General features: G+C 48.2%; 1 protein-coding gene across 1 annotated transcript in view; it reads right to left on the minus strand.

Moving 5' to 3' along the window:
• Nucleotides 1–4,566, minus strand: part of LOC139416997 (RPA-related protein RADX) — a 46,670-nt gene extending 42,104 nt beyond the window's left edge. Inside the window, exon 1 of the mRNA XM_071166229.1 lies at nucleotides 4,339–4,566. Within this exon, the coding sequence (XP_071022330.1) occupies nucleotides 4,339–4,553 (215 nt within the window). The 5' untranslated portion in view covers nucleotides 4,554–4,566. The remainder of the gene's footprint in view (nucleotides 1–4,338) is intronic.
• Between the last annotated feature and the right edge of the window lie 11,562 nt (nucleotides 4,567–16,128).

Below are 16,128 nucleotides of genomic sequence, written 5' to 3' on the forward strand. Positions count from 1 at the left end.
ACCCACCACCATACAGTCACTGGGCTACTGTACCCACCACCATACAGTCACTGGGCTACTGTACCCACCATACAGTCACTGGGCTACTGTACCCACCATACAGTCACTGGGCTACTGTACCCACCACCATACAGTCACTGGGCTACTGTACCCACCACCATACAGTCACTGGGCTACTGTACCCACCACCATACAGTCACTGGGCTACTGTACCCACCACCATACAGTCACTGGGCTACTGTACCCACCACCATACAGTCACTGGGCTACTGTACCCACCACCATACAGTCACTGGGCTACTGTACCCACCACCATACAGTCACTGGGCTACTGTACCCACCACCATACAGTCACTGGGGTACTGTACCCACCATACAGTCACTGGGCTACTGTACCCACCACCATACAGTCACTGGGCTACTGTACCCACCACCATACAGTCACTGGGCTACTGTACCCACCATACAGTCACTGGGCTACTGTACCCACCACCATACAGTCACTGGGCTACTGTACCCACCACCATACAGTCACTGGGCTACTGTACCCACCATACAGTCACTGGGCTACTGTACCCACCACCATACAGTCACTGGGCTACTGTACCCACCACCATACAGTCACTGTGCTACTGTACCCACCATACAGTCACTGGGCTACTGTACCCACCACCATACAGTCACTGGGCTACTGTACCCACCACCATACAGTCACTGGGCTACTGTACCCACCACCATACAGTCACTGTGCTACTGTACCCACCACCATACAGTCACTGTGCTACTGTACCCACCACCATACAGTCACTGTGCTACTGTACCCACCACCATACAGTCACTGTGCTACTGTACCCACCACCATACAGTCACTGGGCTACTGTACCCACCATACAGTCACTGGGCTACTGTACCCACCACCATACAGTCACTGGGCTACTGTACCCACCACCATACAGTCACTGGGCTACTGTACCCACCACCATACAGTCACTGTGCTACTGTACCCACCACCATACAGTCACTGTGCTACTGTACCCACCACCATACAGTCACTGTGCTACTGTACCCACCACCATACAGTCACTGTGCTACTGTACCCACCACCATACAGTCACTGGGCTACTGTACCCACCACCATACAGTCACTGGGCTACTGTACCCACCACCATACAGTCACTGTGCTACTGTACCCACCACCATACAGTCACTGTGCTACTGTACCCACCACCATACAGTCACTGGGCTACTGTACCCACCATACAGTCACTGGGCTACTGTACCCACCACCATACAGTCACTGGGCTACTGTACCCACCACCATACAGTCACTGGGCTACTGTACCCACCACCATACAGTCACTGTGCTACTGTACCCACCACCATACAGTCACTGTGCTACTGTACCCACCACCATACAGTCACTGTGCTACTGTACCCACCACCATACAGTCACTGTGCTACTGTACCCACCACCATACAGTCACTGGGCTACTGTACCCACCATACAGTCACTGGGCTACTGTACCCACCACCATACAGTCACTGGGCTACTGTACCCACCACCATACAGTCACTGGGCTACTGTACCCACCACCATACAGTCACTGGGCTACTGTACCCACCATACAATCACTGGGCTACTGTACCCACCACCATACAGTCACTGGGCTACTGTACCCACCACCATACAGTCAATGGGCTACTGTACCCACCATACAGTCACTGGGCTACTGCACCCACCATACTGTCACTGGGCTACTGTACCCACCATACAGTCACTGGGCTACTGCACCCACCATACTGTCACTGGGCTACTGTACCCACCATACAGTCACTGGGCTACTGTACCCACCACCGTCCAGTCACTGTGCTACTGTACCCACCACCATACAGTCACTGGGCTACTGTACCCACCATACAGTCACTGGGCTACTGCACCCACCATACTGTCACTGGGCTACTGTACCCACCATACAGTCACTGGGCTACTGTACCCACCACCGTACAGTCACTGTGCTACTGTACCCACCACCATACAGTCACTGGGCTACTGTACCCACCACCATACAGTCACTGGGCTACTGTACCCACCACCATACAGTCACTGGGCTACTGTACCCACCACCATACAGTCACTGGGCTACTGTACCCACCACCATACAGTCACTGGGCTACTGTACCCACCACCATACAGTCACTGGGCTACTGTACCCACCACCATACAGTCACTGGGCTACTGTACCCACCACCATACAGTCACTGGGCTACTGTACCCACCACCATACAGTCACTGGGCTACTGTACCCACCACCATACAGTCACTAGGCTACTGTACCCACCACCATACAGTCACTGGGCTACTGTACCCACCACCATACAGTCACTGGGCTACTGTACCCACCACCATACAGTCACTGGGCTACTGTACCCACCATACAGTCACTGGGCTACTGTACCCACCATACAGTCACTGGGCTACTGTACCCACCACCATACAGTCACTGGGCTACTGTACCCACCACCATACAGTCACTGGGCTACTGTACCCACCACCATACAGTCACTGGGCTACTGTACCCACCACCATACAGTCACTGGGCTACTGTACCCACCACCATACAGTCACTGGGCTACTGTACCCACCACCATACAGTCACTGGGCTACTGTACCCACCACCATACAGTCACTGGGCTACTGTACCCACCACCATACAGTCACTGGGGTACTGTACCCACCATACAGTCACTGGGCTACTGTACCCACCACCATACAGTCACTGGGCTACTGTACCCACCACCATACAGTCACTGGGCTACTGTACCCACCATACAGTCACTGGGCTACTGTACCCACCACCATACAGTCACTGGGCTACTGTACCCACCACCATACAGTCACTGGGCTACTGTACCCACCATACAGTCACTGGGCTACTGTACCCACCACCATACAGTCACTGGGCTACTGTACCCACCACCATACAGTCACTGTGCTACTGTACCCACCATACAGTCACTGGGCTACTGTACCCACCACCATACAGTCACTGGGCTACTGTACCCACCACCATACAGTCACTGGGCTACTGTACCCACCACCATACAGTCACTGTGCTACTGTACCCACCACCATACAGTCACTGTGCTACTGTACCCACCACCATACAGTCACTGTGCTACTGTACCCACCACCATACAGTCACTGTGCTACTGTACCCACCACCATACAGTCACTGGGCTACTGTACCCACCATACAGTCACTGGGCTACTGTACCCACCACCATACAGTCACTGGGCTACTGTACCCACCACCATACAGTCACTGGGCTACTGTACCCACCACCATACAGTCACTGTGCTACTGTACCCACCACCATACAGTCACTGTGCTACTGTACCCACCACCATACAGTCACTGTGCTACTGTACCCACCACCATACAGTCACTGTGCTACTGTACCCACCACCATACAGTCACTGGGCTACTGTACCCACCACCATACAGTCACTGGGCTACTGTACCCACCACCATACAGTCACTGTGCTACTGTACCCACCACCATACAGTCACTGTGCTACTGTACCCACCACCATACAGTCACTGGGCTACTGTACCCACCATACAGTCACTGGGCTACTGTACCCACCACCATACAGTCACTGGGCTACTGTACCCACCACCATACAGTCACTGGGCTACTGTACCCACCACCATACAGTCACTGTGCTACTGTACCCACCACCATACAGTCACTGTGCTACTGTACCCACCACCATACAGTCACTGTGCTACTGTACCCACCACCATACAGTCACTGTGCTACTGTACCCACCACCATACAGTCACTGGGCTACTGTACCCACCACCATACAGTCACTGTGCTACTGTACCCACCACCAAGTCATTGTGATACTGTTGCCTATTCGACTCTACACACCATCAATGTAAAAAAATAAAAAATAAACACCATTTCAAAAAAAATCTATATAAGATCGAATCGAGCCAGTCGGTCACATATTTGCAATTTAACTTGCCTGAATTTAACTTGCATAAACACAATCAAACTGTTTTAATCAGACTAGCCTACTTCAAAACATCTCCTGTAGGCTACCCGCGTACATTCATCCAAAGTATCATTTCAGCGCCCACACTGTGCAGCAGTCATTAGATGAATGGAAAGAGACTTACAATACAACATGTTTATTACATGTGGGAACCGTCCTTACCAGCTCTACAATACTAGCTATCTACACCATACAATAACGTTGGGCTACTGTAGCAGTCTACCTTTCCGTTGTTCACCCTTCTACCCTCAACACTACCCAGACCCACCCACCTGCAGTCCCCATCTGTCAGAGTAGCGTCGTAGAGGCTGTCTGAGGAGCTGATGTTCTGCGGGAAATACAGACTGAAACCTGGGTCTCTCCCGTAACGCTGCACCGACAACACCCATAACCGCTCCCGACAGAGTACCGGGGTGGTGTTGGGTTGGGACGAGCTGGTGGCTGGGCGGGAGAAGGTTCTCTGTAACGGACAGCTCACCGACGCCATGTTTAACGCAAACAACAATACCGCAGTGCAGTGTGGGAACTTCGACTGACAGACAAGATGGCGGGTGTTTTCCTCTGCTTTCAGAGTCAAGTCTGGCTGACTGGATGGGTGTCTGGAAGTGGGCGTGTCAACAGAAGTGGGAGGCTCAACTGCGATAGGCGTTCCATCAGCGCTTTGTAATTGGTTAGACGGTTTTTATTGGTCCGTTCCCGACCGTCTGAAACAAAACTGGGAGAGCTGAAAGCCAGTCTATTCTTGATGGAAAATCCTACTGTGCCATTTGAACTTTAAAAAAACACACAACAAAAACACCTCACTTATTGCTTAAATATGAAAATACAAGTAATTTTGACGTCAGTGATTAGTCTACCAGTTTTTCATTTATTACAACTAATTATTCATTATTAGGCCATTAACTCATTATGTCTTATGTTCAGCTATCACCTGATAAAACTGTGTTATGTGAATAAGGCTATTTTTAATTACTCTTGTGTAATTGGGCAGCAAACAGCCTACCGGTTCTTCATTTACTAATAAATCTACAGCACCAGTCAAAAGTTTGTATACACCTACACATTCAACAGTTTTTCTTGATTTGTACTATTTTCTACATTGTAGAATAATAGTGAAGACATCAAAACTATGAAACAACGCATATTGAATCATGTAGTAACCAAAAAAGTGTTAAACAAATATATTTTAAATTTGAGATTCTTCAAAGTAGGCACCCTTTGCCTTGATGACAGCTTTGCACACTCTTGGCATTCTCTCGACCAGCTTCATGAGGTAGTCACCTGGAATGCATTTCAATTGACAGGTGAGCCTTGTTTAAAGTTCATTTGTGAAATTTCTTTCCTTCTTAATGCGTTTGAGCCAATCAGTTGTGCTGTGACAAGGTAGGGGTGGTATACAGAAGATAGCCCTATTTGGTAAAAGACCAAGTCCATATTATGGCAAGAACAGCTCAAATAAGCAAAGAGAAATGACAGTCCATCATAAATTTAAGACCTGACATTTCAAGAACTAAAAGTTTGTTCAGGTGAAGTCGCAAAAACAATCAAGCGCTGTGATGAAACTGACTCTCATGAGGACCGCCACAGGAAAGGAGGACCCAGAGTTACCTCTGCTGCAGAGGATAAGTTCATTAGAGTTAACTGGCTCTCATGAGGACCGCCACAGGAAAGGAAGTCCCAGAGTTACCTCTGCTGCAGAGGATAAGTTCATTAGAGTAAACTGCAGCTCTGATTGCAGCCCAAGTAAATTCTCCACAGAGTTCAAGTAACAGATACATCTCAACATCAACTGTTCAGAGGAGACTGCGTGAATCATGCCTTCATGTTCGAATTGCTGCAGAGAAACCACTACCAAAAGACACCAATAAGAAGAAGAGACTTGCTTGGGCCAAGAACCATGAGCAATGGACATTAGACCTGTGGAACTATGTCCTTTTGCTCACCTGACCTAAAATTCCTTGCAATCAAATGTCGACCGCATTATCTACCAAGAGAATTCTCTTTGATTATAACCACAGCCGTATATATCCCCCCCCAAGCAGACACATCGATGGCCCTGAATGAACTTCATTGGACTCTATGTAAACTGGAAACCACATATCCTGATGCTGGATTTATTGTAGCTGGGGATTTTAACAAGGCTAATCTGATAACAAGACTCCCTAAATTTTATCAGCATATCGAATACGCTACCCGGGCGGAAAAAATCCCCGACCATTGTTACTCTAACTTCCACGGTGCATACAAAGCCCTGCCTCGCCCTCCTTTCTGCAAATCTGACCACGACTCCATTTGGTTGCTCCCAGCCTATAGACAGAAACTAAAACAGGAAACGCCAGTGCTCAGGTCTGTTCAACGCTGGTCCGACCAATCTGATTCCACGCTTAAAGATTGCTTCGATCATGTGGACTGGGGATATGTTCGGACAATAACATTGATGAATACGCTGATTCGGTGAGCGAGTTTATTAGCAAGTGCATTGGTGATGTTGTACCCACTGCAACTATTAAAACCTTCCCCAACCAGTAACCTTGGATTGATGGCAGCATTCGTACAAAACTGAAAGCGCGAACCACTGCTTTTAATCAGAGCAAGGCGACCGGAAACATGACCGAATACAAACAATGTAGCAATTCCCTCCGCAGGGCAATCAAACAAGCTAAGCGTCAGTATAGAGACAAAGTAGAGTCGCAATTCAATGGCTCAGACACGAGAGGTATGTGGCAGGGTCTACAGTCAATCACGGACTACAAAAAGAAAACCAGCCCCGTCGTAGACCATGATGTCTTGCTCCCAGACAAACTGAACAACTTCTTTGCTCGCTTTGAGGACAATACAGTGCCAACGACATGGCCCGCTACCAAAACTTGCAGGCTCTCCATTGCAGCTAACGTGTGTAAAGCATTTAAACGTGTTAACCCTCGCAAGGCTGCCAGTCCAGACAGCATCCCTAGCCGTGTCCTCAGAGCATACACAGACCAGCTGGCTGGTGTGTTTACGGACATATTCAATCAATCCTTATCCCAGTCTACTGTCCCCACATGCTTCAAGAGGGCCACCATTGTTCCAGTTCCCAAGAAAGCTAAAGTAACTGAGCTAAATGACTATCACCCCATAGCACTCACCTCCGTCATCATGAAGTGCTTTGAGAGACTAGTCAAGGATCATATCACCTCCACCCTACCTGACACCCTAGACACACTCCAATTTGCTTACCGCCCCAATAGGTCCACAGATGACACAATCGCAATCACACTGCACACTGCCCTAACCCATCTGGACAAGAGGAATACATATGTGAGAATGCTATTCATCACTACAGCTCAGTATTTAACACCATAGTACCCTCCAAACTCGTCATCAAGCTTGAGACCCTTGGTCTCGACCCCGCCCTGTGAAACTGGGTCCTGGTGTCATGTACTGTCATGTTGTGTCTTGTCTCTGTCCTTTCCCTTCACCCTGTCTCCCTCTGCTGGTCGTTGTTAGGTTACCTTTTCTCCCCCGCTTTCCCCCAGCTGTTCCTTGTCTCCTCTAACTACCCATTCACCCCGTTTCCCACCTGTTCCCTTTTTCCCTCTGATTAGGTCCCTATATCTCTCTCTGTTTCTGTTCCTGTCCTTGTCGGATTCTTGTTTGTTGTGTTTCATGCCTGAGCCAGACTATCGTCATGTTTGCTGTAACCTTATCCTGTCCTGTCGGAATCTGCCGGTCTATCTGAGCCTACCTATGTTTGGTTATTAAAGAAGCTCTGTTTAAGTTAGTTCGCTTTTGGGTCCTCATTCACTCACCATAACAGAAGAATCCGACCAAGAATGGACCCAGCGACTTCGGATCCTCTCCACTCAGCCGTCGGGATCCAGGGAGCGATGCTAGGCAGACACGAGCAGGAAGTGTCTGCTGCTCGACATGCCGTTGAGACCCTGGCCACCCAAGTCTCCAACCTCACAGAACAGGTTCACCATCTCCGCCTCGATCCACCGGCCACTTCCAGGGCTTTCGAATCTCCGGAGCCCAGAATCAATAACCCGCCGTGTTACTCTGGGGAGCCCACTGAATGCCGCTCGTTCCTCACCCAGTGTGATATTGTGTTTTCTCTCCAGCCCAACACTTACTCCAGGAGCACTGCTCGTGTCGCCTACGTCATATCTCTCCTTATTGGACGGGCTCGTGAGTGGGGCACGGCAATCTGGGAGGCAAGGGCTGAGTGTACTAACCAGTATCAAGACTTTAAGGAGGAGATGATACGGGTTTTTGATCGATCTGTTTTTGGGGAGGAGGCTTCCAGGGCCCTGTCTTCCCTATGTCAAGGCAATCGATCCATAACAGACTACTCTATTGAGTTTCGCACTCTTGCTGTCTCCAGTGGCTGGAACGAGCCGGCCTTGCTCGCTCGTCTTCTGGAGGGTTTCCGCGCAGAGGTAAATGATGAGATTCTCTCCCGGGAGGTTCCTTCCAGCGTGGATTCCTTGATTGAACTCGCTATTCGCATTGAGCGACGGGTTGATCTTCGTCACCGAGCTCGTGGAAAGGAGCTCGCGCTCTCCGTCGCCTCCCTCTCCGCATCACTACCATCTTCCTCTGCCGGCTCGGGTGCTGAGCCCATGCAGCTGGGAGGTATCCGCATCTCGACTAAGGAGAGGGAACGGAGAATCACCAACCGCCTCTGTCTCTATTGCGGTTCCGCTGGTCATTTTGTCACTTCATGTCCAGTAAAAGCCAGAGCTCATCAGTAAGCGGAGGGCTACTGGTGAGCGCTACTACTCCTGTCTCTCCTTCAAGATCCTGCACTACCTTGTCGGTCCATCTACGCTGGACCGGTTCGTCAGCTTCCTGCAGTGCCTTAATAGACTCTGGGGCGGAGGGCTGTCTTATGGACGAGACCTGGGCTCGGGAACATGACATTCCTCTCAGACAGTTAAAGGAGCCCACGGCCTTGTTCGCCCTGGATGGTAGTCCTCTCCCCAGGATTCAGCGTGAGACGCTACCTTTAACCCTCACTGTTTCTGGTAATCATAGTGAAACCATTTCTTTTTTAATTTTTCGTTCACCTTTTACACCTGTTGTTTTGGGCCATCCCTGGCTAGTTTGTCATAATCCTTCCATTAATTGGTCTAGTAATTCTATCCTCTCCTGGAACGTCTCTTGTCATGTGAAATGTTTAATGTCTGCTATCCCTCCTGTTTCCTCTGTCTCTTCTTCACAGGAGGAGCCTGGTGATTTGACAGGGGTGCCGGAGGAATATCACGATCTGCGCACGGTGTTCAGTCGGTCCAGGGCCACCTCTCTTCCTCCACACCGGTCGTATGATTGTAGTATTGATCTCCTTCCGGGAACCACCCCCCCCCGGGGTAGACTATACTCTCTGTCGGCTCCCGAACGTAAGGCTCTCGAAGATTATTTGTCTGTTATGGTGAGTGAATGAGGACCCAAAAGCGAACTAACTTAAACAGAGCTTCTTTAATAACCAAACATAGGTAGGCTCAGATAGACCGGCAGATTCCGACAGGACAGGACAAGGTTACAGCAAACATGACGATAGTCTGGCTCAGGCATGAAACACAACAAACAAGAATCCGACAAGGACAGGAACAGAAACAGAGAGAGATATAGGGACCTAATCAGAGGGAAAAAGGGAACAGGTGGGAAACGGGGTGAATGGGTAGTTAGAGGAGACAAGGAACAGCTGGGGGAAAGCGGGGGAGAAAAGGTAACCTAACAACGACCAGCAGAGGGAGACAGGGTGAAGGGAAAGGACAGAGACAAGACACAACATGACAGTACATGACACCTGGACTTCCTGACGGGCCTCCCCCAGCTGGTGAGGGTAGGAAACAACATCTCTACCCCGCTCATCCTCAACACTTGGGCCCCACAAGGGTGCATTCTCAGCCCCCTCCTGTACTCCCTGTTCACCCATGACTGCGTGGCCATGCACGCCTCCAACTCAATCATCAAGTTTTCAGATGACACAACAGTGGTAGGCTTGATTACCAACAACGACGAGACGGCCTACAGGGAGGAGGTGAGGGCCCTTGGAGTGTGGTGTTAGGAAAATAACCTCACACTCAACGTCATCAAAACAAAGGAGATAATCGTGGACTTCAGGAAACAGCAGAGGGAGGAGCCCCCTATCCACATCGACGGGACAGTAGTGGACAGTAGTGGAGAAGGTGGAAAGTTTTAAGTTCCTCTGCGTACACACCCCCACACAAATATAAGATTTTTGGTTCCAACCGCCTTGTCTTAGTGAGACGCAGAGAAGGTGAACTGATGATCTCCGCATGTGTGGTTCCCATCGTGAAGCATGGAGGAAGAGGTGTGATGGTGTGGGTTGCTTTGGTGGTGACACTATCTGTGATTTATTTAGAATTCAAGGCACACTTAACCAGCATGGCTACCACAGCACTCTGCAGTGATATGCCATCCCATCTGGTTTGAGCTTAGTCAAATCAAATCAAATGTTATTTGTCACATGCGCCAAATACAAGAGGTGCAGTAATAACCAACAAGTAATCTAGCTAACAATTCCAAAACTACTACCTTATAGACACAAGTGTAAGGGGATAAAGAATATGTACATAAAGATATATGAATGAGTGATGGTACAGAGCGGCATAGGCAAGATACAGTAGATGGTATTGAGTGCAGTATATACATATGAGATGAGTATGTAAACAAAGTGGCATAGTTAAAGTGGCTAGTGATACATGTATTACATAAAGATGCAGTAGATGATATAGAGTACAGTATATACGTATACATATGAGATGAATAATGTAGGGTATGTAAACATTATATTAGGTAGCATTGTTTAAAGTGGCTAGTGATATATTTTACATTTCCCATCAATTCCCATTATTAAAGTGGCTGGAGTTGAGTCAATGTGTTGGCAGCAGCCACTCAATGTTAGTGGTGGCTGTTTAACAGTCTGATGGCCTTGAGATAGAAGCTGTTTTTCAGTCTCTCGGTCCCAGCTTTGATGCACCTGTACTGACCTCGCCTTCTGGATGATAGCGGGGTGAATAGCCAGTGGCTCGGGTGGTTGTTGTCCTTGATGATCTTTATGGCCTTCCTGTGACATCGAGTGGTGTAGGTGTCCTGGAGGGCAGGTAGTTTGCCCCCGGTGATGCGTTGTGCAGACCTCACTACCCTCTGGAGAGCCTTACGGTTGTGGGCGGAGCAGTTGCCGTACCAGGCGGTGATACAGCCCGACAGGATGCTCTCGATTGTGCATCTGTAGAAGTTTCTGAGTGCTTTTGGTGACAAGCCGAATTTCTTCAGCCTCCTGAGGTTGAAGAGGCGCTGCTGCTCCTTCTTCACGATGCTGTTTGTGTGGGTGGACCAATTCAGTTTGTCTGTGATGTGTACGCCAAGGAACTTAAAACTTACTACCCTCTCCACTACTGTTCCATCGATGTGGATAGGGGGGTGTTCCCTCTGCTGTTTCCTGAAGTCCACAATCATCTCCTTAGTTTTGTTGACGTTGAGTGTGAGGTTATTTTCTTGACACCACACTCAGAGGGCCCTCACCTCCTCCCTGTAGGCCGTCAGGGAGTACAGGAGAGGGCTCAGAACGCACCCTTGTGGGGCCCCAGTGTTGAGGATCAGCGGGATGGAGATGTTATTGCCTACCCTCACCACCTGGGGGCGGCCCGTCAGGAAGTCCAGTACCCAGTTGCACAGGGCGGGGCCGAGACCCAGGGTCTCGAGCTTGATGACAAGCTTGGAGGGTACTATGGTGTTAAATGCCGAGCTGTAGTCGATGAACAGCATTCTCACATAGGTATTCCTCTTGTCCAGATGGGTTAGGGCAGTGTGCAGTGTGGTTGAGATTGCATCGTCTGTGGACCTATCTGGGCGGTAAGCAAATTGGAGTGGGTCTAGGGTGTCAGGTAGGGTGGAGGTGATATGGTCCTTGACTAGTCTCTCAAAGCACTTCATGATGACGGAAGTGAGTGCTACGGGGCGGTAGTCGTTTAGCTCAGTTACCTTAGCTTTCTTGGGAACAGGAACAATGGTGGACCTCTTGAAGCATGTGGGAACAGCAGACTGGGATAGGGATTGATTGAATATGTCCGTAAACACACCAGCCAGCTGGTCTGCGCATGCTCTGAGGGCGCGGCTTGGGATGCCGTCTGGGCCTGCAGCCTTGCGAAGGTTAACACGTTTAAATGTTTTCCTCACTTCAGCTGCAGTGAAGGAGAGTCCGCATGTTTTGGTTGCGGGCCGTGGCACTGTATTGTCCCCAAAGCGGGCCAAAAAGTTATTTAGTCTGCCTGGGAGCAAGACATCCTGGTCTGTGACGGGGCTGGTTTTCTTTTTGTAATCCGTAATTGACTGTAGACCCTGCCATATACCTCTTGTGTCTGAGCCGTTGAATTGAGATTCTACTTTGTCTCTATACTGACGCTTAGCTTGTTTGATTGCCTTGCGGAGGGAATAGCTACACTGTTTGTATTCGGTCATGTTTCCGGTCACCTTGTCCTGATTAAAAGCAGTGGTTCGTGCTTTCAGTTTCACGCGAATGCTGCCATCAATCCACGGTTTCTGGTTTGGGAATGTTTTGAATCGTTGCTATGGGAACGACATCTTCAACGCACGTTCTAATGAACTCGCACACCGAATCAGCGTATTCGTCAATGTTGTTGTTTGACGCAATACGAAACATATCCCAGTCCACGTGCTGGAAGCAGTCTTGGAGTGTGGAATCAGATTGGTCGGACCAGCGTTGAACAGACCTCAGCGCGGGAGCTTCTTGTTTTAGTTTCTGTCTGTACGCAGGGAGCAACAAAATGGAGTCGTGGTCAGCTTTTCCGAACGGAGAGCGGGGCAGGGCTTTATATGCGTCGCGGAAGATAGAATAGCAATGATCCAAAGTTTTTCCAGCCCTGGTTGCGCAATCGATATGCTGATACAATTTAGGGTCTTGTTTTCAGATTAGCCTTGTTAAAATCCCCAGCTACAATGAATGCAGCCTCAGGATATATTGATTCCAGTTTGCAAAGAGTCAAATAAAGTTCATTCAGAGCCATCGATGTGTCTGCTTGGGGGGGAATATATACGGCTGTGATTATAATCGAAGCGAATTCCCTTTGTAGATAATGCGGTCGACATTTGAATGTGAGGAATTCTAAATCAGGTGAACAGAAGGACTTGAGTTCCTGTATGTTGTTGTGACAACACCACGTCTCGTTAACCATGAAGCATACGCCTCCGCCCCTCTTCTTACCAGAAAAATGTTTGTTTCTGCCGGCGCGATGCGTGGAGAAACCAGCTGGCTGCACCGACTACGATAGCGTCTCTCCAGTAAGCCATGTTTCCGTGAAGCAAAGAACGTTACAGTCTCTGATGTCCCTCTGGAATGCTACCCTTGCTCGGATTTCATCAACCTTGTTGTCAAGAGACTGGGCATTGGCGAGAAGAATGCTCGGGAGTGGTGCACGATGTGACCGTCTCCGGAGTCTGACCAGAAGACCGCTTCGTTTCCCTCTTTTACGAAGTCGTTTTTTGTGTCGCCGGCTGGGATCCATTCCGTTGTCCTGGGTGGAAGGCAGAACACAGGATCCGCTTCACGAAAGACATATTCTTGGTCGTACTGATGGTGAGTTGACGCTGCTCTTATATTCAGTAGTTCTTCTCGACTGTATGTAATGAAACCTAAGATGACCTGGGGTACCAATGTAAGAAATAACACATAAAAAAACAAAAAACTGCATAGTTTCCTAGGAACGTAGGATATACGTGCTTTCATTTCGTCCCATGTATTTTCCAGCGATTGAACGTTGACTAGCAGGACGGAAGCCAAGGGCAGATTATCCACTCATTGCCTGATCCTCACAAGGCACCCTGATCTCTTTCCACTAAATCTCTGTTCCTTTCTCCAGCGAATTACGGGGATGAAGGCCTGTTTGGGTGTTTGGAGTATATCCTTTCCGTCCGACTCATGAAAGAAAAATTCTTTGTCCAATTTGAGGTGAGTAATCGCTGTTCTGATGTCCAGACACTCTTTTCGGCCATAAGAGATGGTAGCAGCAACAATATGTATGAAATAAACAATGTGAAATATTTTTGGAATAAACAATGTGAAAAACCAAACACAATAGCACAGTTGGTTAAGAACCAATAAGACAACAGCCATCTTCTCTGGCTCCATCTTATAGACACACTTTCATTCAGACTAATAGTTATAACAGGTTTATAGACACACTTTTCCTCAGGCTATTAGTTTATAACAGGTTTATAGACAGCTCTAAGTTTATAACAGGTTTATAGACACACACCTTCCCTCAGCTATTAGTTTATAACAGGTTTATAGACAAACACTTTTTCTCAGGCTATTAGTTTATAACAGGTTTATAGACAGCTATTAGTTTATGACAGGTTTATAGACACACACTTTCCCTCAGCTAATAGTTTATAACAGGTTTATGGACAGCTATTAGTTTATGACAGGTTTATAGACAGCTATTAGTTTATGACAGGTTTATAGACACACACTTTCCCTCAGCTAATAGTTTATAACAGGTTTATGGACAGCTATTAGTTTATGACAGGTTTATAGACACACACTTTCCCTCAGCTAATAGTTTATAACAGGTTTATAGACAGCTATTAGTTTATGACAGGTTTATAGACAGCTATTAGTTTATGACAGGTTTATAGACACACACTTTCCCTCAGTTAATAGTTTATAACAGGTTTATAGACAGCTATTAGTTTATGACAGATTAAAAACAGCTATTAGTTATGACAGGTTTATAGACACAATTTTCCTGCTATAGTATATATACACACATTACACATTCTTTATTTTACTCTTATTATTATCTATCCTGATGTCTAGTCACTTTACCCTGCCATCATGTACATATCTACCTCAAATACCTTATTATTGTCTATCCTGATGTCTAGTCCCTTTACACTGCGTTCATGTACATATCTACCTCAAATACCTTATTATTATCTATCCCGATGTCTAGTCCCTTTACACTGCGTTCATGTACATATCTACCTCAAATACCTTATTATGATCTATCCTGATCAAAATCAAATCAAATTTATTTATATAGCCCTTCGTACATCAGCTGATATCTCAAAGTGCTGTACAGAAACCCAGCCTAAAACCCCAAACAGCAAGCAATTCAGGTGTAGAAGCACGGTGGCTAGGAAAAACTCCCTAGAAAGGCCAAAACCTAGGAAGAAACCTAGAGAGGATCCAGGCTATGTGGGGTGGCCAGTCCTCTTCTGGCTGTGCCGGGTGGAGATTATAACAGAACATGGTCAAGATGTTCAAATGTTCATAAATGACCAGCATGGTCGAATAATAATAAGGCAGAACAGTTGAAACTGGAGCAGCAGCACAGTCAGGTAGACTGGGGACAGCAAGGAGTCATCATGTCAGGTATTCCTGGGGCATGGTCCTAGGGCTCAGGTCCTCCGAGAGAGAGAAAGAAAGAGAGAATTAGAGAGAGCATATGTGGGATGGCCAGTCCTCTTCTGGCTGTGCCGGGTGGAGATTATAACAGAAATATGGCCAAGATGTTCAAATGTTCATAAATGACCAGCATGGTCGAATAATAATAAGGCAGAACAGTTGAAACTGGAGCAGCAGCACGGCCAGGGGGACTGGTGACAGCAAGGAGTCATCATGTCAGGTAGTCCTGGGGCATGGTCCTAGGGCTCAGGTCCTCAGAGAGAGAGAAAGAGAGAAGGAGAGAATTAGAAAACGCACACTTAGATTCACACAGGACACCGAATAGGACAGGAGAAGTACTCCAGATATAACAAACTGACCCTAGCCCTCCGACACATAAACTACTGCAGCATAAATACTGGAGGCTGAGACAGGAGGGGTCAGGAGACACTGTGGCCCCATCCGAGGACACCCCCGGACAGGGCCAAACAGGAAGGATATAACCCCACCCACTTTGCCAAAGCACAGCCCCCACACCACTAGAGGGATATCTTCAACCACCAACTTACCATCCTGAGACAAGGCTGAGTATAGCCCACAAAGACCTCCGCCACGGCACAACCCAAGGGGGGTGCGCCACTCAGGTGAC

Source organism: Oncorhynchus clarkii, chromosome 9 (assembly GCF_045791955.1).
Source record: "Oncorhynchus clarkii lewisi isolate Uvic-CL-2024 chromosome 9, UVic_Ocla_1.0, whole genome shotgun sequence".
Lineage (NCBI taxonomy): Eukaryota > Metazoa > Chordata > Actinopteri > Salmoniformes > Salmonidae > Oncorhynchus > Oncorhynchus clarkii.